Genomic DNA, 24,770 nt, shown 5'->3' with positions numbered 1-24,770 from the left:
ACTAAATGTTTACTATTGTTATCATTTACTAATCTAGACAAATGTGAAAAAATGAAATATGTACTATGTTTTAGACAATTTTGTGTATCTATCTATATATACGTTTGTTTTTGAAAAATTGTCAAAAATACAATTTTTAAAATACTATTTACACTAACCACTTTTACCATCATCTTTAATGAAGAGTAAAAAATATTTATAACCTTTTAATTACATTTGACAAAAAAAAAACATATGGTTAACTAATTTAAACTTAAAACATCAACTCTAAACTCTTAATCATCAACTCTAAACCCTAAACCATGAAACATCAACTCAAAACCCTAAACCCCGAAAACATCAACTCTAAACCTTAAACCCTAAAACTTCAAATCTAAATCCTAAAACATCAACTCTAAACCCTAAACGCAAACCCTAAACCCTAAATTTAAACTTAAAAAATCAACTTTAAACCTAAATCATCAACTCTAAACCCTAAATCATGAAACATCAACTCTAAACCCTAAACCATGAAACATTAACTCTAAATCCTAAACCCTAAACCTTCAAATCAAAACCCTAATACATCAACTATAAACCCTAAACGTAAACCTTAAACCCTAAACCTTATATTTTATGAAATTCGAACCCTAAACCCTAAAACCCTAAACCTTCAAATCTAAATCCTAAAACATCAACTCTAAACCTTAAACGTAAACTCTAAACCCTATATTTTCAAATCTAGGGTTTTAAGGTTTAGGGTTTAGGATTTAACGTTTAGAGTTGGAGGTTTAGGATTTAGGGATTAGAGTTGATGTTTTAGGGTTTAGGGTTAATTTTTTAGGGTTTAGGGTTTAGAGTTTACTTTTTAGGATTTATGATTTAGTGTTGATAGTTTAGGGTCTAGTGTCGATGGTTTAGGGTTTAGAGTTGAAGTTTAGGGTTTAGGGTTTAGAGTTGATGTTTTAGGGTTTAGGATTTAGGGTTTAGAGTTGATGTTTCAGGGTTTTGGGTTTATTTAAAAAAAATAGGGTTTAGGATTGATGGTTTAGGGTTTAGGGTTTAGGGTTTAGGGTTCGTATTTAAAAGAAAATAGGGTTTAGGATTAATGGTTTAGGGTTTAGAGTTAGGTTTTAAGGTTTAGGGTTTGAATTTCGAAATAGCATAATTCAGAAAAAAATTAAAAAAAATATTTTTTTAATTTTTTTAGATTTTTATTATTTAAATATTGATTTATTATATATATAAAGAATATGAACATATGAGTCTTTTGCCACTTAATGAAAAAAATATTTTTCAAAATGTCTGTTTAATGATGGTAAAAATGAAAAGTGGTAGCATAAAAGTGGTAAACATGTAATTTTTCCTTTGTTTTTCTTTATCAAATGTTACTTCTTGTTGTATAAATATAGTGAACAAAGAAAAAGACATTAAACTCGAGTATTAAAAAAGGTGTATTTTTATTTACTATGGGTCATAATTTAGACAAAATTGCTAATAATCCCCTATATATTATTTGTGAAACATTACAACTTTTTTTTGTTGCCACGTGTCATTACTAGGATGATTCTTAGAATTATTAGGGAAATATGTTGGTCCATCTAATTATATTTTAAGTTTTTTATTAAACTAACTATAAATTCATTATTAATGTCATTTATTATTTCCTTAAATAAAGATTACGAAATTGCCTAATGTGGCTAAAGTATATATGACAATTAATGATTTTAAATAATAAAGATCTGATAAAAAATAATATATCTTCTATCAAATTTGTTTAATTTTAAACTATTAAAATAATTTAAAAAAAAATCACCATAACCATATTATAAAAATTAGATTTTTCTGTATATGTTATATTTTGAATTTAAAAAAACGACTATAAATTACTAAAACTGTTAAAAGTCTCACATTCAAATTTTGCGATCCATGGTTTAAAATTTTTGTTATGACAAAAAACAAATGATTACAAAATCATTTAAATAAAAGTCTAATTTAATTAATCATTAAGATTTAAAATATATATGTATATATATCATTCTAAATTAAACTATAAACCATATTGAATAAATAAATATTTTAATTTCAAAATTTACTTTGAATAAATTTTTTTGATAAAAGTTTTGAACTAACATTGATAAATTTTATAAAATTATAAATTACTAAAATTATTAATCCCACAGTAAAATTTTTGTTATCAGTAATTTAAAGTTTTTGTTATTAAAGATACACATGATAAGAAAAACATATGAGTAGAAAGCATCATTTAATAGACATTAATATTAAAAATTATATTATGTATGTTAATATCATTTAAATTTAATTACATATCCTATCAAATTTTTTAAAAAATTGTTTAGATTAATAAAATTGATTTATACGTTCGCATCAATTTAATTATATATGTAATAGTTACTGACTTTTAATTATTCAATATATATTTATTATTTCATAATATATAAGAACATATAATACATAAAATAATTTATATATATAATGTTTATTCCGCGCAAGGCGCGAATAGATTAGTAAAATATTACTTACTGAATACTCTGAATGCGGTGAACGTTTATGAGGTTTTTTTTTTTCTATTTAAGATGGCTATTATTCATGTCTTCCCTGATTTAATCATATCTTTATTTTGCAACATCACTCGTTATTCAATACCCGTTTTCAATTATGGACTGCTTAAATTTTTTAAGTTTGTAAATACCAATTATTACAGGTTTTGTACATAATTATATTAATTAGTTATTTTATGTGTGCGATCATGATTCATGACAACAATTATATAGATGTTTTTACAACATATACTTTTATCCATCTACAAGAATCTACGATATACAGTTTATCTACACCATGCTATAATTAATAATTAAACTATCACCATGCTATAATTAATAATTAAACTATCATTCAGTTAACTGAAATAAAATCATTGTAACATTTTGAAAATATTTACTATAAAACCTAATGATATTTAATATTTTTCATATTGAGAAAAATGAATTACTAGAACGAATATCTTCCTAAATTACATTTCATACTATGATATTTGTAAATGTGTTTAGAGAATTATTACTTCATCCATTTTAAAAAGATGTAGTATGTTTTACATATTAAGAAAATATCATAAATTTTGATTATAAATACATGATTTTGTGATTAACTATTTCCACAATTTTTAATAAATCAAGATTCAATAAATACAATTTTTTTTTAATTTTACAATTTACCATTATTACATAATAAAAATGCATTGAAAATTAAAAATAAAGTGTATCTTTTTAAAACAATTTTCTTCTAAAACATTGATCAATTTGATATGGAGAGATTACTTAACACCCAACAATCAATTTTTGAAATGTATCATTACTGCTTTATGATATTTTAATTTAGATCATCAAAATATTATTCAAAGTTGTCGTTCATTTTTTATGAAGTTCCCAAATTCAAATAACCAATCGTAGTTCAAAGTTTATAATGTATCAGAAAAGTCAAACTTGTTACTTGTACATACATTGAAAATAGAAAACTGTGGAAGAAAGAAATATGGTTGAAACTTGAGAACTTGACAACAATGTGAATTTAATACTACTACATACTTCTACAAACTTTCGTTGACAAAAGGAATGACTAAACGTTAGCTGAAGAAAACGATAAGAAGCTCGTAAGTTGATTAGGTTGACGGAAAAGAAACGCCTGATGATCAGAATACAAATCTCAAAAATTAATTTGAGAATTCTCTCCTTTGCTGTTAGTTATCTTGTCTGTTGGGGGTGGATTTACATCCCCTCGAGGTCCATTACACATTGAACTAGGCTCATATTGCTAGGAAGCTCTAGGCCTCAACTTTCTATAAATAAGAAGCTACCTCCTTATGGAAAGAATCTCTCTCTTTTCCATCTAGACTTAGAACACTTCTTACAAAAGAATTTATGGATTCGTAGATTTAATTTATACTTGTAATCATACATGTAATACAATCTTTGATCAATAAACTCTTTTTGATGTTCATTTTTTCATTTGATCTCTATGTTGATTTCTCTTAAGCCTTAAGAATTTAAAAAATCTATTTATTAAATTCTTCATTGTATGAATCCGGCAAACACACCGTTTTCGGTTCAAACAGTTGGCGCTAAAAGGAGGGGCAAGGAGAACTATCTTCGAATCTATATTCATCTTCTCTAAAAAAAAAAAATGCGTCGTCGATTGCGACGACGAAACGCCGCGAGAAACCCCAGCTCGCCGGAGAAACGCTGCGCATCGTCGTCATAACCTCCGGAAAAGGCGGCGTCGGGAAAACAACAACCACTGCGAACGTCAGACTCTCCCTCGATCGCTACGGCTTCTCCGTCGTCGCAATCGACGCCGACCTCGGCCTCTGCAACCTCGATCTCCTCCTAGGGCTAGAGAATCGCGTCACTACACCGTCATCAAGGTCCTCAACGGAGACTGCCGCCTCGACCAGGCCCTCGTGCGCGACAAGCGCTGGTCAAACTTCGAACTGCTATGCATCTCAAAACCTAGGTCGAAGCTCCCGATGGGATTCGGCGGCAAAGCGCTCGAGTGGCTCGTCGACGCCCTAAAAACGAGGCCGGAAGGCTCGCGGACTTCATCATCATCGATTGCCCTGCCGGAATCGACGCCGGGTTCATAACCGCCATCACTCCGGCGAACGAGGCGGTTCTTGTGACGACTCCCGACATAACGGCGCTTAGGGACGCGGACATGGTCACGTCGCTGCTTGAGAGATGCTTGGTCTGTCGCTTCTCGGCGCGATTCCTGAAGACTCTGAGGTGATCAGGAGCACGAACCGCGGGTTTCCTCTTGTGCTGAATAAGCCTCCGACGCTTGCGGGGTTGGCATTTGAGCAGGCGGCGTGGAGGCTCGTGGAGCAAGATAGTATGAAGGCTGTTATGGTGGAGGAGGAGCCTAAGAAACATGGCTTCTTCTCTTTCTTTGGTGGTTGAGTGGAACCGAACTGAAATTGAAATAGCCATTAAAGGCACAAGCTTTCTGTAGGATGCTCGTTTCTTCTTCACACCAAAGATAAGTTATTTTATCAAACCATCACGTGCTTTAATCACTTAAACTTTGTGGCTTTGGTTTAAACTAATGAAACAACTCTAAACTGTTCATTCATCTTATGTTATTGCTTAGCTGTTGGTAGTCTATGATATTAATAAGTTGACAATTATTATATCATCATGCACAACTCACTAGCATTAAGTAAAAACAAGTTTGATAGCTTGCATATTAATTATGCAACAGTTGGTTATTTCTTCTGGTTTATATTGGTCTAATGATGATCATGCTTTTGTGAACCAGAGCCAAAGAGAAAAACGGAGCCAACAAGCAGTTGCCACCACCATATGTCCTCATGCTTCGAAAGATGGCTCTCAGCCACGAGCTTATTGGAAACAGCACAAGCTGTTGCTTTCTCACGTCATCATAGCCTGACGAGCATACACGCCAACAACTTGCTCGACACACACAATCTCAACACGAGACTTCGGGTCGGCAATAATTCGGTAAACATGCATTTTAGGCACGAGTTTAAATTGAACTTGCTTTTTATTAGGCACGAGTTTGCGGTCGACTCACTTATTGTTAGACACGAGTTTACAAAAACTCGTCTTTGGCTAGGCATGAGTTTACAGAAGCTCTCCTTCCACTAGGCACGAGCTCTCAGTAAACTCGCCTCTGTCTTAGCATGAGTCAAGTAAACTCGTCTTTCGCTAAGCACGCGTTTAAAGCAAACTCGCTTCTTACTTGGCACAAGTTCGAAATAAACTCGCCTAAACCGTCATAGGCACGAATGTGTCTAGTTCATTGTCTAATAAACCCTATTCGTAAACTTCGCAGAGATCGATTCCATCTCTCTCAACGAACTTGGGGGGACTTACTGTTGGGGGTGGATTTACACCCTCCCTCAATGCCCATTAGACAATGTACTAGACCCATTTGGCTAGAAAACCCTAGACATATCATTGTATAAATAAAGAGATCTTTCTCTTAATTAAGATCTCTCTTCTCCCATTTTACACATTACACACTTCATACAAAGAGCTTATTGATTTTTAGATTTATTTACACGTGTAGTCATACATGTAATATAATCTTTAATCAATAAATTCTTTTTGATGTTCTTTTTCCATTTGATTTCTATATTGATTTCTCTTTAGCCTCAATAATCTAAGAAATCTATTTCGTTGAGAGTAAACTGTACCCTACCCGAAAATGGTGTGTTTGTCGAATTCATACAGTTGGCGCTAGAAGGAGGGAGCCATTCAAAGCATATCAAACTTGGAAAAACCCTAGATCTTGGACAAAAAAAAATCAAAAATCAAAATCGTCTTTCTTCTTCCATTGGACGCGAGTCTAGAGAAAGGGGTAAGCTTTCTTCGAAATCGTGATGTTGATGTCACCAACGAACCCAAGATTCTCAGCTTGCCGTTTCATCCTTCGGTTCATAAAGATTGCAACAAAGCTTGGGAACTAATCTCGGCGAAGCTCACGAGCTTGATCTTGTCTCGGTCCGCCGGTGAAGCTTCTGGGACTGCTCTTCTCGGACTGCTCGAGCTTATTCCCAGTCCGGGAAACACGATCTCCCTAGGTGTGTTGCGATGAACTGAATCTTTCAAGGTCAAGTGAGAGTCGCGAAGAACACAAGTACAGAGAGAGACGCGAAGAACCCAAAGCCGTCGATGCCAAACTCGCCGTCTCGTCAAAGCTGAAGGCTTGAAATAGAGAAACGAAGCTGGTCGGTGAGGTTTGTTCAAACGCCATTAGTAGAGCAGCTACGCTCTGGTCGTTGTGAGCTCTGTTTTAATCTTTACAAGAGAACAGATGAGATGACGATAGCTTACTGAGATCAGGTTTTGAGCTTTGTTCAGAACAAGTCCTGAGCTTCGACATCGTCGATCTCTGGTCTAGGTGGATGGTGATTGATCGGGACACAGACACCGGTGATTGGTTCATTATCTCTGATGACTTGAGCTCTGTTTTCAGACAGAGTGGAGATATTATTTGACATTTGAGGTCACGCTTGGGTTTCATGTCAGCGACAGAGAGTAGAGAGGAGCAACAGAAGTAATCCATCAACACGAGCCCAAGATCGACTCCACAAATAAAGCTCTGGTCTTGTCTTCTAATGTCAAGAATAAAGTGGAGAATAAAGTGGCTTGGCCTATCAACTCGCCAGCATCAAGCTTCTCTTCTCGAAAACCAGTTCTGCGCAACCAACGTGTCGGCACAAAATGGATTCTCGTCAAGTGGTTTTTGGTCCATATCCTCACGACTCCAATGTAAGGTCTCTCAACGATGACTTTACAAGACTATAGAGGATCCATCTAGAAGACAAAACAGTAGAAGAGAAGGTTGGATTAGCATCCCTTGATATCTCCTCTAGAAAGACTTTGTTCATGAGTTTGTGAAGAAAGTTCTTCTAGTGAGACCTTGATCTCACTGCTACCGGAGATCATGATTCACTGCCATCTACTGCCAAGTCCTGAGTTCTCAGCATAATCTCATTTACGGCGAGAAGCTTATGGTGAGACGCTGTCCACAAAACAAAAAAGCTCGGCCTCCCATGCTCCATCAGTTACGACGTCTTTAAGCTCCATCGACACCAAGACCCCGAGCTTAACATCAAAAGAGGGGAGAAGCAGAGGAACACACGATGGACCATGACCAGCTCATGATCATCTACTTCAAAATCACGGTGACTGTGGCAACCACGAATGGATTTATCTCACAAGACCAAGCTTGCTCGAGTTGAGTTCGGGTGCTGTTCTTCTGCCGGTGGTGGCTTCAACATCGAGCGTCTTCAGACTCACGAGAGAACCGATGGACTCGCGGCATGGCATTGTCTCCTTCAGTCCAAAACTTACCGCAACCGGCACAAGCTTGAGACAAGAAGAGTTTGATGAGAACAAGCTCTGGAGTTGAGCTGCTGATCCGTTCCTGCTCACAATTAGAGGCTTAGCGATTTCAGTTCCTGGCCGTTATCTTACACTCTTCCACTGCCTCTTGTTGCTCCTTCGTGACTCGGCTCGGGCTCGCGTCTCTACGTCACAAAAAGCTCCTCCGACGATCACGATTCATCATCCTTGTCGTTGTCTTGACGAGATAAGTCTTTTAATCCAATTAGTTAATTATTTACTTCAGATACACCGTTTTATATTTTACAGCAGTACAAGGATCTTCACTTGTATTTTGCTAGTAAAGTTGATATTGAGCGTGATCTCCTATATTAATAATTGACATGCTTGCTTATGTCTCAGAATGAACAACTTTAGGTTGTCATCGCAACGGAACACGAGACAAGCTTTCTTCCATTACAACTAACGGAGTGGAGAAGGTGAAGAATATGAGACTCTCTTTGCAGTTGGCGCCGACTTGATCACGGTTCTCACAACCCTTGCTGACTTCATCGTCGCCAATCACGAGCTCATCACGGACCTCGCAGTTCCCGCGTTCATCAACGTTATCCTAGCCTAGCCTGACGAACGTACACGCGAACAACTTGCTCAGCACACATGATCTCAACACGAGACTTCGGGTCGGCAATAGTTCGGTAAACATGCATTTTAGGCACGAGTTTAAATTGAACTTGCTTTTTATTAGGCACGAGTTTGCGGTCGACTCGCTTATTGTTAGACACGAGTTTACAAAAACTCATCTTTGGCTAGGCATGAGTTTACAGAAGCTCTCCTTCTACTAGGCACGAGTTCTCAGTAAACTCGCTTCTGTCTTAGCATGAGTCAAGTAAACTCGTCTTTCGCTAAGCACGAGTTTAAAGCAAACTCGTATTTTACTAGGCACAAGTTCGAAATAAACTCGCCTAAACCGTCATAGGCATGAGTGTGTCTAGTTCATTGTCTAATAAACCCTATTCGTAAACTTCGCAGAGATCGATTTCATCTCTCTCTACGAACTTGGGGGGCTTACTGTTGGGGGTGGATTTACATCCTCCTCGAGGCCCATTAGACATTGAACTAGACCCATATTGCTAGGAAATCCTAGACCTCAATTTTCTATAAATAAGGAGCTACCTCCTTATAAGAAAGGATTTCTCTCTTTTCCATCTAGACTTAAAACACTTTCTTAGAAAAGAGTTTATGGATTCTTAGATTTAATTTACACTTGTAATCGTACATGTAATACGATCTTTGATCAATAAACTTTTTTTGATGTTCATTTTTCCATTTGATCTCTACGTTGATTTCTCTTAAGCCTTAAGAATTTAAGAAATCTAAATTCTTCATTGTATGAATCCGGCAAACACACCGTTTTCGGTTCAAACATTGTCATTATTGGATGAAATGGAAACGTATCGGATGAGATTATAAATGCTATAACGTAAATGAAATATATCTATTGATCGTTTTCAAAAGAAAATATATCTACTGATGAAGCAAACATAGTATAATGAATTTGTCATGCATCAATTCATAAAATATAAATCTATTGATGAGATAGTTATTTAGGAAGAAAAGTTATCTACATATTCCCTAGTATTATCACTTTGGTCTTTAATTTACCACTCATGTATGCCTAATATTATAGGAGTATTCATTAAATATTTACATTAATCTGATAGAGAAGAAGCAATTAAATAGAGTTTTAAAGCATTGATATAAAGTTCCCTACCACATTTATTTTGGGACCTTGAACAAAGTGAAACTTCACATACAGTCTCTGCATTCGTTTGCTCCATATAGCTATCTCAAATTTAATTATCATATGGACCGATTCATTGCTTTATTTATTATCTTAACAAATTAATTCAAATATATGTTCAACAAATTTTCATAATTAATACATGCAGAGAGTACGTACACGTGTTATTTAAAGTTGTCCAATCTGGAAGCCAAAACATCATAGAAATAATAATTCATACAGTTTTTATTTCTGACCATAACTTTCATATATTAACTTTTACATTGATGATATTTTCCTTTATTAAATATTTACAGCTTTTTAATTTACTTTTAATCCTCTTGAACCGAGTAAGTTCCAAAGAACCTCTGCTTCAAAATGTAACAGATGTAGAGACAAACCACTACTGACCAGAACAAGTTCCTAACCGATGAACCTCCTTGGTTCCGTTGTTGTCCGTATGCAATCTTCATCTTCTCTAGCCTCTGTGTCTCTTCAGAAGTCTCTAAAACTTTCTTCATCCTCTCTGATGCTTCAGCTGCAAGCAACCCCTCTTTTACCTCTCCTTCTCCTGCCTTGACATCATTTCGTTTTTGACCATCTTTACTCTTTGGTTTCGTCTCTGTGACTTCCTTCTGCTTACTTCCTCCTCCAAGAGATGCTGGTTTCTTGGGAAGGAGGTTACGGAGTGAAGCCAGTCTCATAGGCAAAGATTTATCTTCAGGGATAGTCACTTTCTTGGTCTACAGGAAAGCACACCAATGATAAAGGTTAGTTTTGTAGATAGCATCAATAGTAAATCTTTAGATGATAGTTAAAAAAGAAACTCACCAATGGTTTGAACTGGAGATTGTAAAGCATGTCAATGTATCTCTGCTTAGCTTTCTTCTGATCTTCATTCACTTGTCTCCAGAATCCATATATGCTTCCCATTTTCAACAACTTCTCTGCATAGATCTTCCATGTGTAGCTACAAAGACCATACAAAACCTCAAAATAAGCAAATGTATTGTGACACATTTGCGTTATAAGAGTTAAGTCAAGTCTACTTACCACTCATAGATACGTTTGAGACCAGCGTTAGAGATACTATCCCAGTACAAACCATCTGTACTGCACTTGCTGAAGAAGTCTCCAATCCTGGCAACAGATTCATCACCATTGTTGGGATCAATGTGGAAACCAGAAACACCATCAACGATTATCTCAGCCGGTCCACCTTGATTCGTGGCGAAAGTTGGTAGTCCACAGTTCATGGCTTCAATGACCGTTAAACCAAAAGCTTCATACAAAGCAGGTTGAACAAAGACTCCTTTTGTATCGGCAATGCACCTATAAAGCTCACTGTTTCTGTATCTATCAGTTTGAGCAGCTATCCATCTGAACTTCCCCTTGAGGTTGTACTTTTCAATGAGATCATGCATCTTCTTTATCTCAGCTTTCTCTTCTCTATCATTAGATTTCGACATGTCGAAGAATCCAGCAACTACTACAAGGTTAGCCATCTCTCTTAGTCTCTTGTCTTTACCATACCATTCAACCAAACCAGTTATGTTCTTCACTGTGTCAAGTCTAGCCATTGAGAAGATGATTGGTTTCTCTCTTTCCGCAAGGTATCCCCTGTATCAACAAACAAGTTAGGTTAAACTCAAAAACCATATACTGTAGTGTTTCATTATTTGTAATGAGAGTACTACTTACATGTGTTCATTATTGTCTTTCTCATTGTAGAGCAGTTCTTGTATAGAAGGATGAAACTTAGTCAATCTTTTTGGCGTCTCTGTGTAAGGGAAGTATACAGATTGATCGGCACCAGGAGCAGCAATGTTGAACTTTGGATCAAACACATCAATGCCAGATACAACTCTACATAGACCAGGCATTGTGAAGGCAGTGTGACTCTCATACTGCCCTGGTCTTTCCTTGCTGCACAGGTTATAGATTTATGAGTTTGAATCTTAATGACATGTAATATAGAAAAAGAGAACGAACCTTCCAGCAATTTCTTGATATGTGCTGGTAATGATGAAGTCAGTGACATTCATTGCGATTAAATCAGCTGTGAACTGGCAAGAGAAATGGTATTTAGGATCTAGTTCTTTCCACTTTGCATCTGAATCTTCATACTTTGTCTTCTCCAACGCATGAGCAATGGTTCCTTGAGTGACACCGAGTTTGGTGGCCATTAGAGATGCAACCAAGTTCCCATCTGTGTAGTTTCCAACGATGAGGTCAGGCTTGCACTCAAAGCGTTGAAGAATCTTGCTCGTTGCATCCTGTAAAGTAAATTAACAGGATTAGTTTGCTTTTGTTGTTCAGAACATAAGAACAAAACTTCTTACCTGAGTAAACCTCTCCAGGTAAGGGTAGACATCGAACCGGGAAACCCATTGACGGAGGGTTCCTTTATCTGTAACAAAAGGAACTCTGAGGATATGAGAATGCTTGGTTCCTTCAATGGCTTCTAGTTCTTGATCACACTTTGTGCCTCTTGCTTCTGGTATTAACCTTGTCACCACAAGAATCTGTGGCTTGAACCCTAGACCTTGTTGGTTAATTCGAATGAGCAGCTCTTCTTCTAACGCTCTTACTTGATCAAGAATGTAAACAACCTATATGATCATCATTTACCGATGTAAGACCAATAAGATGATCCTCTTGTTAATTAAAATGAAGACTTGTTATGCAAGTACCTGGCCTCCGGTATCTGGTAAACCTAGCACGTCTTGCTGACCAAAATAGCCATGGACAGAGAAGATCACAACGTTGAACACTGTGGGAAGTCTGCTAAAGAGCAAATCTAGCTTCACACTGTCTGGTGCCTCTAGAACTTCTGAGAGCATAACCATGGTTTCTTTCACTCTCTCTGATGTGTTTCCCCAACCTTTCTCAAATCCCATTTCCTTCAACCTTAAAAAGAGACCTTATTAAGCACATCCTTGTTATAGTTCCTCTTGGAAGATAAAAAGCATCTTGAGCTGAGTTTTTTACCTTGGAGAGAAAGTTTCATAAGGTGTGTGTTTAGGGTAAGTGGACACTACATTCACAGCAAGCATCAGAGATTTCTTGAGCTTTGCAACTGTGTTGATACCTTCATTGATCATGAGATTCTGCAGACATAAATCACCATGAATGAGTTAACTTGTGAAGAAAGTAAGTCAAAACAGAAACAAGAATATGATTAGGTCATGACCTCTCCATGATGGTTAAGGCGAAGTAAGTAGTTCAACAAAGGTTCTAGTTTATCAGATTTGCCTCCAAGCTTAGAAGATATAAACTTAGAGATGTAATCAGCTCCATTTCCAATCGAAGAAGAAAGATTAAGCCTAGGAGTTGTGAAATCAATCGCTCCAAAGTCTAACTCCAATGCATGTTCATCCTTAGCCCTACAAAACATTTGGAAAAAAAAGATAAGATTCCTTGAGCTTTTTTAAGTAACACATATTGCTCTTGTATGAAGATCTTTACTAACCATGACTCGTCGAAAACAGATTCCTTGAGCTTCAAGTAATCCGTGGCTGTGATTTCATCCACTGATAGATCTCCAGCGTTGACCTTAACATATTCCCAGAAACCAGGATCGGGCCTTGCGGCTAAAGCAACAAAGGGTGGAACCACTGCTACTTCCTGAGTAGTTAAAACAGCAACTGATTAAACCTTGTCTTAACTGCAAATGGTAATGAAGATCATATATTACCTGAGTACATGTGAGAATGTAACCAAACAGTCCCTCCATAATCTTCTTGCGGTCATTGCTATCTTCTATACATTTTTCTATCTCATTCATTAGATTCTCACGCTTCATTAGCTTCTTTCCTCCTTTAACAAAGCTACAACATATTTCCCCACATAAAAACATAATATATAAGGGATCCAAATATAGCAAAGAAAAAAAAAAACTAATCAATAATGTGATGTTGAAAGTTGTAGAAAACCTGGCAAAACATCTCTTCATATGATACCGGCTTTGTTTCAATGCATCAGGCATTTTGTCAGCGATTGAATCCGATCTTTGAAGCGTTGTTGGAGATGAGGAAGAAGCCATTTCTTTTGGTACAGAAACAACAAGAAGGGATCAAACTTTCCCTCAAGGAGATTGAAATGATTGAGATGAAGTAGTTTTGCTGAAACATCGTGTGATAATCACAAGGTATATGTAGGATACGTAATACGTTGAGGTAATGAATATGCTGTGGAAGGGGACAGGGTAGAAGGAGAAGGAAGAGGGAGAAGATTATTCGTTGGAAAAGCTAGCTAAGTGTGCAAGTAAACAAAAAAGAATATGCTGATTTTTATATGTTGAGAGCAAAATAAGATTTTTGTACTTTTTTTTTGCTTTTCTTGGGGTTTATGTTGTGGTCCATGTGGACCAAGATCTATGCATATACTTTCCTATCTAATAATATGCATAAATGAATATAAGTTCATAGTATATTTCAATGTATGTTTTTGTAATACTTCTTCCGTTTAACATAAAACTAGGTTAAGACTTGCGCCTTGCGTGGAATGAACACTATATATAAAATATTTTTACATATTATAAATTCTTGTACATATTATAGAATAAAAATATAAAATAATTAAAATTTCAGTACCTAAATATCACATATATAATTAAATTGGTGCGAACACATAAATAAATTTTATTAATCCAAACAAACATTTTTCTATTTTATAATATATACATATATATATATATAATTATATTTAATGATATTAACATATATATATAGTATATGCTTAATAGTGATATCTATTAAATAATATTTTCTATTCATATTTTTTTTGATCATTTGTATTTTTTTATAACAAAAACTTTAAATCACTTATAACAAAATTTTCATTATGGAATGTTTAATAGTTTTAGTAATTTATCATTTTAAAAAAAAAAATCTATGAAAAGTTTAAAATTTAAATATTAAGTTGTCAATTTTTCAAAGATTTTATCAAAAAAATATTCAAAACTAATTTCAAAATTAAAATATTTATGTATTTTTATATGGTATATAGTTTAATTTAAACGATATATATATATATATATATATTTAATCTTAATATTTATTAAATGAGATTTTTTTACTTATATGATTTTGTGATCATTTGTATCTTGTCATAACAAAATTTTAAACCATGGATCACAAAAATTTCAATATGAGACTTTTAACAGTTTTAGTAATTTATAGTCGTATTTAAAAGTTCAAAATATATCATATATGAAAAAAATATAAATTTTTATTATATATTTTATATGGTTGTCTAATTTATTTTAATAAGTTAAAATTAATAAAACTATAGAAGATACAATAATTTTTACCAACTCTTTATTTTTTAAAATCATTAATTATCATATATATTTTAGACACATTAGACAATTCGGTAATTTTATTTAAGAAAATAATGAAAAAAATTAATAATTAATTTATGGTTAGTTTAATAAAAAGTTTATTATATATTTAGATGGATCAACTTATTTCTCTAAGGATTCTAAGAATCATTGTGGTGATGATACATGGCTACCTCAAATGTTGTAATGTTTCTCTTTTGATATATAAGGGGTGTTAACATATTTCATACAAATTATTTTTAAAAATATATACTGATATATCCTTCTTTATTGTGCAATTAACTAAATCAAATGATTTAAATAAAAATATATCGAAAGGATAAAAATAGATTAAATATGTAAAAAACATTAGAAAGGTAGAATGACACTCTTTAAGATAAAAAACAAAAATAATTTTTGTGAAATAAATAGATTACAAAGCTAAACATATTAATAACTGCCCAAACCGAAAACTGGTTAGGTTACAAAGCTAAACCAAAGTAAAACCCACAAACAACTGACAAACTAAATGGTGTTATTCATTTATGTATTTTAACTTTTTAAGTGATATGAAAAATTATAAATATGTAATTTTTAACAATTTCTAAACTAGTGGATTTTAATTATTATTTACAAATTTATAGGTTCTTTTCGGATTTATGTCTTCGTACTTTTAACATAGAAATCTTTTCAAATCCATTGAAATTTAATGTAAAAAGTAAATCTGTAAGACTAAATAATACTGAATTTCAACTAGTATTTAAAAACTAGTAAATGAATAACAGATGATTTGGGCAAAGATTTTAAAATCACGAATCCAATAACACATGGTTTTACTTTTAATTCCATTTAATACAATAATCAATAACACCCACTCAAACAAAAGCACTGTTAGAACGTCCGAGACATGGGTTATGTCACTAGCTCAGTGAGGCATGTCGCTCTCCACCATTGACCATACCCGGCCCCTCGAGCTTTCGCTGGTGATTAGCCATAATTCAACTTCTACTTTTTCCGTAACTAAGTAAATTGTAAAGACCAAACATTGTCTTAGGGAATACCAATAAAACAGAACCTAGCAATTTGCTTCAATCTGGTGTAGATGTCGTCCAAGTAATAACAATGAACGCTGACAAAAACAAAAACAAAACTTCATTTGCAGAAAGAATAGACTTTTATTGCACTAAACAAACATACACAATACAGACAACATCTTCCCTTAGTACACAAGGAGCTATCTTATACAGTATATATTATTGACATTTGGAGAATCGTGAGAGTTGTTCACAGAGCTATACCATTTCTATTTCTATGGCGGCCATTGGCTTTGTACTCTTAAGGTAATGTTTCATGCACTGCTTTGTCTTTGGTTGCACTTAATGTGATTTGATGTGTTCTTAGTCCGTAGATTGTCTTCAGACCATGAAGCATCTACAGAAGGAAGTTGGTATTCATCAGGTTTCTATGCTAAGGCAAAGTCAGGAAGCATTGGTATAATTATTTTCTTATACTTTATTACTGACATGTTTATTGATGTTTATTTCGCATAACATTACAATTAAATTATCATATTTTATTTTTTTTACCATTATTTTGTTATATTTTAAAATATTTCAATACAAGTTTGAAAATGCGAATATGTTCTAGGACAAAAATATAGATACTCAAAGTTCAGATAGTGATTTCATAGAAAAGAGGAAATTATGTTTACTATTCAGATATTTTATTGAATCTGTTAAGTAATTTATTATTGTAAAACATATCTTTTGTGAATGAGAATATAATGTTGAAAATGAATATATGCATATATTTTAATTCATTTCGAGTGTAATAATTAGTATTGGCATGTTTATGATCCGAAAGAAATGATATGCTGATGGGATAGTAGGATAGAAAGAAGGGGAAACCGGTTCGTAGGATGATCAATATAGGAAGAAGAGGATTCCCCGAAGAACCCGAGTCCGCGGAGTTTGAAGAGAGGATAAAGATGAGATGAAGATCAAAGTAAGAGAGAGGAGAGAAAGGAGAAGAAACTAGTAAGTTTGTTATTTGGTTGATTGATTCCTGTAATAGTGGGTAAAGAGCATACATATAAATGTTTGCTAAACCGAAATGCAGATGTGAAACTGTTAAACATGAGTTTGATTGAACCGGATAATAATCATGTAACAGTTGAACAAATGGTTCTGATTTGATTTAAAGAGTTAAAAGATTTACATACAAAGAAAAGCTACAAAACTATTTCTTAAAGACTTGTTTAGTTTTGGCTTGAAGCAATTATGTTCAAATTCAAACATATTTTATTCATCTGTCCAGTTTTAACTTCTAGTTGTCTATCTAACTATTAATCCGTTAGTTAAAAAAAACAGATAAAAAAAAAAATCAACAAATGAGAAAAAGGGTTGTCGACTAGAATCTTTATAGATTACTAGGTCCTTGTCCGCGCTACGCGCGGATAGTATTTTGATTTTTTTTCATATTTTTGTACTATTATGTCAATTGTTTAGTTTTATAAAATGTTATGTTTTAACTGTAAATTTAGAATTAAAAATCTAATTTTTCCTTACTGTTAATTTTTTTAAATCTTACCACAACACATTATACATGAAGAAAATATAGTTGGCCTTTATATTTTTATTTGGTGTAATATTGAAAATTTTGATGGTTTGTTTAAATGGCTTTTTTAAATTATATATTTTAGGATTGATTTTCGTGACTATATTCTATAATTGTCTAAAAAAATTGTTTGTCCCATATAGACATCCACATAAATATGGGCTTCTGATAAATTTGTTCATTGGGATATTTAGTTTCACTTTCAACTTTATTCCTTTTTTTGGCACCCTCATGCTAGCTTGTGGGGCTAGCCAACTTGGTGCAAAAGGGTTTACAAAAGCTGATCAAGATGCGCGTGATCGGACACCTTTTGCTAGGCTATTCGTACGGAATTTTAAAGATCTAGGAATATAAGCAATAGAAAGTTCAGAAAATTCTTTGGATACAGCCTGTATTTCGTCGAGCTCCTTGTCCAACGCAGGCCAATCTTCCTCCTTTTGAATGAGTATAACCAGTTGTTCACAGTCGATTGAAAGACCATCTCTCTGTGTCCAAACTTCAGTATCACTTGCATTGCCCATAGCAAATCTTCAGCTTCCGCTTGAAGTGGTGATTTAGTGTGTGCATATCGGGCCTTGCTCCAAACAGCATTGGAAAGTCACCATCCATTAACACAAAGCCAAGTCCAGATATGTCTCTTTCATTTATCCAGGATGTCTAGCAGGAGCGTTTCTTTGCGGAGGAACAGTTGTGTCCGTTACCTCAACTCCCATATCAATCTCCATAATCTCGTCGATACATTGAGCTATCCTCCAACACTCTGCTTCAATTTTATTCGCTAATAGGAAAGACATAATTCCTACGACACTATTAATGATTGTTTTTTATTGTAACACCGATACGGCAAACTTATGTTTTATTTAACAAAACTCTTATTTTAATTTTGTATTAAAAAAATCAATCATATTTTATATTATCCATAATTTTAGTAAATTTGCTTATTTGTCATGTTTTTATTAGGTTTTAGCTAAATCATTGATTTATTATTTTTTTTAGCTAAGTCACTAATTTATTAATTTAAAAATACCCTTAATTAATATTATATATATATATTAAAAATGAATTTTATTTTAATAATATTAAATTTATATTTTATATTAAAATTCAGTTAGTTTTTCTTATTTGTCATATTTTATTAGGTTTTAGACTTTTAGATAGTTTATTGATTTATTATTAATTTCTAACTGATTCGCTAATGTGTTAATTAAAACAATACCCTTAATGAATTTTATATATAATTAAAAACGAATTTTATTTTAATCATATAAAATTTATATGTTATATTAATATTAAATAATTGATTCTAAAATAATATAATAAAATTATCAAAAATTTTAAAAATAAGATAATTCTTATATATATTTTGTTGCTATTTGAAAAAAATATTTTTATTATAAAAGTTAAAAAGATACAAAAAATTATAATTAAATATTATTCAAGAAAAAACATTTATATAAAGATATTTTCTAAATAATTTCTAACATATGAGTGTTTTAAAAAATTTAACACTGGATGTTTAGAACACGGGATTATGCTTATGAGAGAGTGGTTCGGGAATGGGCTTCGAGATGGGTCGAATGGGCTCTGAAAATAGCTTTTTTTTTAACTCAAGCCCACTCTGGATGACATGGCATCTTGGTTGGTTCACAATATTTTGCCCATGTGGCAGGGCTTAGAAATGAGGGATTTAGTCCCTTTTATATAGTAGGATAGCAATATATCATATTCTGGCGAAATGTGCGTATGTTAGAGATCAAAGGGATTGGAGAGAAAGAAAGAAAGAACCCTAATTTAAATTTAGGAACTTTAGATTTTTCCAGTGAATGTCCCCAAAAATCATTACATCCATCCAAACCTCAACGTGGGGCTTCGTCTTCGTTGATCTGTAAGCGCATTTCATCTCTCGTTGGATCCATCCACTTCCCGCTCACACGCCTTTCTTCTTCTTCTTCCTCGGATCTCCACCTGTTTTCCAGATTCTTCGATTGCGCGTTGGAGCAGCTTCTTCTTCGCTTATTGGAGCTCTCTTCGTTCCGTATGAGCAAGCGTGAGTCTTTGTTAATCTTACTCTTTTGCCTCGTTTCTTCAAAATTGTTTTTTTTTTTTTTTCGTAATCTGAAACAGAAGGAAAAGTTTTGATCTTTGTTATGTTTGGTTACAGGATTGTTATTGTAAAAGGTAGTCAACAATGACGAACCAAGGCTCTGTAGATGGGGTTCTAGACTTTCTCAAAAAGAACCGTTTCTCTAAAGCAGAGGAAGCTCTGCGTAACGAGCTCAACAACCGCTCTGACTTAAACGGGTTTCTCCAGAAGCTTATCGTTGAGGAGAAAGATTCAAGTAAAGGTTTAGAACCAAGGGATAGTGAAGTCTCCAAGGAGGTGGACTTTGGGACTGGCGCCAATGGGTCTGTAACCAAATGGGAGAATGGTGGTGAGAAGCCTAGCAGCAAGAAGGTTATATCGAGGGAGATGAGCTTCACGTTCTCTGAAAACTCTGGTGATCCTGCTGCTCCTCCTGATGCGCGTTCCTGTAAACTTACTACTACTTCAGGTAATGGTACCTTGGACTCTTGTCGAAGCGCTGATGATGTTGGTGGTAGCAGTTTGGTGGATTTGTATGCAATGGAACAGTCACGGCGTGGGGATGTTGCTGATATCGATAAGAAGGTTGTGGAGACCGGTGAAGATATTGTTTTCTTTGGTAATAAGACTGCTTCATGGTCTGGGAGTACTAGTAAAGGCAACTCCGGATCCAAAACAAATGAGACTGATAGGCTAATTGAAAATTTTGGAAAGCATGAAAACTATATGGGCAGCGTTCTCTTAAGAACTGAAGATGTCTTAGATTCAAGAACCTCAGATAACTGGAAAGAGTGTTCTGTGGAGACTCTTTTCGGATCTTCCAGAGGGGATGCCTCAACCAGTGACAGTGTTGCTACCAGCTCTGACAAAAGAGAGGGAAAGAAAAAGACAGACGTTAGTGATGTGAGAGCGGCAATCAAGGAGCAGGAAAGTGAGGTTGCAAGAGCTTTATTCTTTGGTAAAACTCAATCTACTTTTGATGACAAGAGCATAAGTAGCTTAGGTTTCCCGCTTGTCTACGATGCCCGGAAGGAAGAGTTCCCTAGGTTGCCTCCTGTTAAGCTCAAGTCTGAAGACAATCCTCTGAGTCTTTACTGTGAAGAAAAGTTTGAGCGTGATGGTTCTGGTTCAAGGCTAATCAATGATGAGGAGGAGGCCCTTCTCATAGGTTCATACCTTGATGTTCCCATTGGCCAAGAAATCAGCTCATCAGGTTAGATTACATGACAATATATACAGCTTTGTTTTAATTCCCTTTGTTTTGATCTTCTTAAAACCATGTTGCTTCACTTTCTACCTTTTTAAGTTTTACCTTAACCATATCAATTTTAGTTGAGGTGTGAAAGTAAGTTTTTAATCTCCCAATGATCTCATATAGGTGGGAAAAAATCTGCTGGGGGAAACTGGCTTTCAGTAAGTCAGGGAATAGCAGAGGATGCATCAGATCTTGTTTCTGGCTTTGCTACCATCGGTGATGGTTTGAGTGAATCTGTTGACTACCGTAATGAGTACTGGGACTCTGACGAGTACGAGGATGATGACGACATTGGTTATGTCAGACAACCTATCGAGGATGAAACATGGTTTCTTGCCCATGAGATTGATTATCCAAGTGATCACGAGAAAGGAACGACTCGTGGAAGTCCTGATCACCATGAAAGAGATACAGCCAAAGACGAGGAAGAAGATCAGTCTTATACAGAGGAGGCTTCTTATCTATCTGGCGAACAGTACCCTCAAGCAAAAGATACCGAGCATATCTCTTCGGAAAATGACAGAAGACTGACCGTCTCAGAGATCTATCCAGCGAGCAAGGAGAATGATTTAATATCCCAATATGATGGGCAATTGATAGATCAGGAAGTGCTGAGTTCGATGCGCGATGAGCCTGTTTGGCAGGGGTTTGTAGCTCAGACGAATGAACTTCTCACGTTGGGTGGTGATAAGAAAGGAGCAAATGTTCATCGAAAGTCTCATCTTGATGATGTTTGCCTCGAAGATGACCAGCATGATTCAGTCAGGTCAATTGGTGTGGGCATTAACAGCGATGCAGCTGATTTCGGCAGTGAAGTACGTGAAAGTTTGGCTGGAGGGAGCAGCGAGGGAGATTTTGAGTACTCCCGTGATCATGATGCGGTAGTATCCAGGTTTAGGCAGCTTTACTCTGAGTCAGACAAGAAACATATTGATGGGGAAAACAAGAATAAACAGAAAGATTACATTGTAGATAATGATTCGGGCGAGAGTTTTCATGTGAAGACTCAAACTGATGGAGGAGGTTTTTCGTTTGGCTCGTCGCGAAAAGATGGGCAGTTGATGCACGCAGAGTCTAGCAAATCGTTATGGTCAGGCAATAACAAAATGGCGATAAGAGATAAGAACGCCGAGCTTTTGAGTGCTTCAACGGCTACTGATGATATGGTTGCAACTTGGAGACGGAAGAGTAGCGATTCGTCAAGTTCTCAAAGTTCGGTGAAAGAAGATAATGCAACATCTCCCTCTTCTCTGTCAAATTACGCTTGCGAAGAAAGAAAGCATGCTGATAAAGAAGATGGTAGAAACGATAGCAGTGAAAGAGAGGATGACAATGTGACAGCAATTGATGATGAAGAGGCAGTGGCTGTACAGGAGCAAGTAAGACAGATTAAGGCTCAAGAGGAGGAGTTTGAAACCTTTAACCTCAAAATCGTTCATAGGAAAAACAGGTAAGATGTCTCCCTAACCTTAAATAAATAGTGTATGTTACTTTCTTTCTTGTTCAAAGTTCGCTTTGTTTCTTGTTTAGGAGCATGTCCTTCTGAGTCTCCGGTTGTTCCGTTCAAACCAGGAACATCATGTTAAGTAGAAATGTGAATATTAATTGAGTAACTACATTGCTTCGGTTTTGTGTTGGTCAGTGAGTACTGTGTCCAATGTCGATAATATGTAAATATTTGTCTCACTGTGATTACCTTAGGATATGTACACCCAAGATTGGACTAGTAAAGAAACGTCTACATCGTCATAGTTTCATATATAGCTGAGTGCTGCTTTCTTATTATTTGTTTGATATTTTTTTTTAATCAGGACTGGATTCGAAGAGGAAAAGAACTTCCACGTGGTTTTAAATTCGGTAATTGCTGGGCGTTACCATGTCACTGAGTACCTAGGATCAGCAGCCTTCAGTAAAGCCATACAAGCGCATGACTTGCAGACAGGAATGGACGTTTGTATAAAAATCATAAAGAACAACAAAGACTTCTTTGACCAGAGTCTTGACGAGATTAAACTTTTGAAGTATGTCAACAAGCATGATCCTGCTGACAAATACCATCTTCTCCGGTTATATGATTACTTTTACTACCGGGTAAGCTGTACATTCATCTCTGGTTAGATGTCTTTCTCTTCAACAATTTTAGCCTTTAGTACCTTTTATATAATGGTGTGTCTGAGGGGTTGGTTTGAAATAATGGTTTATTTTGCAGGAGCATTTGCTAATTGTATGTGAGCTTCTTAAGGCCAATCTATACGAATTCCACAAATTTAACAGAGAATCAGGTGGTGAAGTTTATTTTACAATGCCAAGATTGCAGGTTGTTAGTCCATTTCATCATCACCATTTAGCCACAGGTAACATATATCTAGCGGATTCCTGATCCCTTTTGGACCTTTTGTGTACAGTCAATCACTATCCAATGCCTTGAAGCACTTCAGTTTCTACATGGCCTTGGACTAATACACTGTGATTTGAAGCCTGAGAACATATTGGTGAAAAGCTACAGCAGGTGTGAGATAAAAGTCATTGACCTTGGTAGTAGCTGTTTCGAGACAGATCACCTATGCTCCTATGTTCAATCGAGGTCATACAGAGCACCAGAAGTAATCTTGGGACTTCCTTATGATAAAAAGATAGACGTGTGGTCTCTTGGATGCATTCTAGCTGAACTGTGTACTGGCAATGTAAGTTTCTGCATTTTCCATAGTGCTAATGCATCAAATCCTATCATTTATACTAACGTTTACTTGAGATAAAGGTATAGTTTGAAAACGTTATACTGTTTGTTGTTGATTTTGCTGGAGTTGTGTGTTTGCAGGTTCTTTTCCAAAATGATTCTCCAGCGAGTTTGCTAGCAAGGATAATGGGAATCATAGGAACTATCGATCAGGAAATGCTTACCAAGGGACGTGATTCCCACAAGTACTTTACGAAAAACAGAATGCTCTACGAGCGGAATCAGGTGAGAAGAAACTCCTGCAGCTCTTGATGTTGAAGGATATGCTGCTAATAAGAAAATTTTCTGAATTACTTTTTTTGCAGGAAAGCAACAGATTGGAGTACCTGATACCTAAAAGAACATCATTGAGACATAGGCTGCCAATGGGAGACCAAGGATTCACAGACTTTGTGGCTCATCTTCTTGAGATAAACCCAAAGAAGCGTCCTTCTACATCAGAGGCTCTCAAGCACCCTTGGCTTTCATATCCATACGAGCCAATCTCTGCTTAAAACTCCTGAAACAAGTGAGTGAGTTTAATCTGGCTAGCAGCTAAAACCGCAGATTAGTGGGGGAAAACCTTATTATCTGTGTGCAAGGTTCAAGCTTGACCCTTAAAATGTTAGTTTTTTCTTCCCTTGTGACTGCTGCTTCAGTCAAAGAGGTTTGTGTGAGTGCAAAGGTGAAATGACGAGGAAAAACTTTTTGTGAAATTTGATTAGATCATGTAACACTTGTTGTTGTCAAACTTGTGATTATTATTATTATTGTTGTCTTAGAACAGATTGTAGTAAAACTTTTTTTTTTTGTATTATCTGCTGATCATCATCATCCTTGGTCCTTTTTGATTATTATTATGTATTGGATGTTTGTTTGCTTTGATGTTATTTTCATTTCTACAACTATGTTTTGAGTTGGGATGGTGATGTGAGAAGCTTATATCAATCACTGCGGATTTGAGAAGCTTTAATACAAATGAACCGTTACATTGCATATGTCAATGATGTAGTAATATGTAATTAACTTGCAATCTCGAGCAGCTCTGCTTGCAGCAAAGCATGTAGTTACTTTCTCCATCCTATGGCTTTTGAGCTGGTGGATACTACATGGTGATTTTAGGGTTACCTTT

The 24,770-nt window shown here is 35.1% G+C and overlaps 2 protein-coding genes and 1 pseudogene across 2 annotated transcripts; 2 read left to right on the top strand and 1 right to left on the bottom strand.

Moving 5' to 3' along the window:
• The first annotated feature begins 4,074 nt into the window (after positions 1 to 4,074).
• Positions 4,075 to 5,410, top strand: LOC106403731 (annotated as a pseudogene).
• Positions 5,411 to 9,766: 4,356 nt separating this feature from the next.
• Positions 9,767 to 13,787, bottom strand: LOC106402327 (sucrose synthase 6). The gene is made up of 12 exons (XM_013843036.3): positions 13,581 to 13,787; positions 13,343 to 13,475; positions 13,118 to 13,272; positions 12,839 to 13,031; positions 12,637 to 12,755; positions 12,339 to 12,555; positions 11,988 to 12,257; positions 11,638 to 11,921; positions 11,347 to 11,571; positions 10,699 to 11,265; positions 10,477 to 10,615; positions 9,767 to 10,388 (listed from the first exon to the last, which is right to left on the bottom strand). The coding sequence occupies exons 1-12, from the start codon at positions 13,688 to 13,690 to the stop codon at positions 9,978 to 9,980; spliced, it is 2,823 nt and encodes a 940-aa protein (XP_013698490.1). The 5' UTR covers positions 13,691 to 13,787; the 3' UTR covers positions 9,767 to 9,977.
• A 5,514-nt stretch (positions 13,788 to 19,301) lies between these two features.
• Positions 19,302 to 24,474, top strand: LOC106406000. The gene is made up of 8 exons (XM_048760043.1): positions 19,302 to 19,631; positions 19,746 to 20,880; positions 21,046 to 22,372; positions 22,734 to 23,013; positions 23,132 to 23,239; positions 23,328 to 23,606; positions 23,741 to 23,884; positions 23,965 to 24,474. Exons 2-8 carry the CDS (start codon positions 19,773 to 19,775, stop codon positions 24,151 to 24,153), a joined length of 3,435 nt encoding a protein of 1,144 aa, XP_048616000.1. The 5' UTR covers positions 19,302 to 19,631; positions 19,746 to 19,772; the 3' UTR covers positions 24,154 to 24,474.
• The last annotated feature ends 296 nt before the right edge of the window (positions 24,475 to 24,770 follow it).

The sequence above is a fragment of the Brassica napus genome, chromosome C6 (genome assembly GCF_020379485.1).
Source record: "Brassica napus cultivar Da-Ae chromosome C6, Da-Ae, whole genome shotgun sequence".
In the NCBI taxonomy this organism is placed as follows: domain Eukaryota; kingdom Viridiplantae; phylum Streptophyta; class Magnoliopsida; order Brassicales; family Brassicaceae; genus Brassica; species Brassica napus.
Note: the sequence above shows the minus strand (reverse complement) of the source record. Positions and strands in the feature narration are given on the sequence as shown.

Bases quoted from the DNA above. Each gene is read 5' to 3' on its own strand.
- LOC106402327 (XM_013843036.3), bottom strand. From the start codon at position 13,690: ATGGCTTCTTCCTCATCTCCAACAACGCTTCAAAGATCGGATTCAATC. The intron at 11,266-11,346 runs GTAAGTAGTACT...TTGTTGATACAG, and splicing joins AAAGACAATAATGAACACAT to GGGATACCTTGCGGAAAGAG. The intron at 10,389-10,476 runs GTGAGTTTCTTT...GCTTTCCTGTAG, and splicing joins ATCTCCAGTTCAAACCATTG to ACCAAGAAAGTGACTATCCC.
- LOC106406000 (XM_048760043.1), top strand. From the start codon at position 19,773: ATGACGAACCAAGGCTCTGTAGATGGGGTTCTAGACTTTCTCAAAAAG. The intron at 23,014-23,131 runs GTAAGCTGTACA...TTTATTTTGCAG, and splicing joins ATGATTACTTTTACTACCGG to GAGCATTTGCTAATTGTATG. The intron at 23,885-23,964 runs GTGAGAAGAAAC...CTTTTTTTGCAG, and splicing joins TGCTCTACGAGCGGAATCAG to GAAAGCAACAGATTGGAGTA.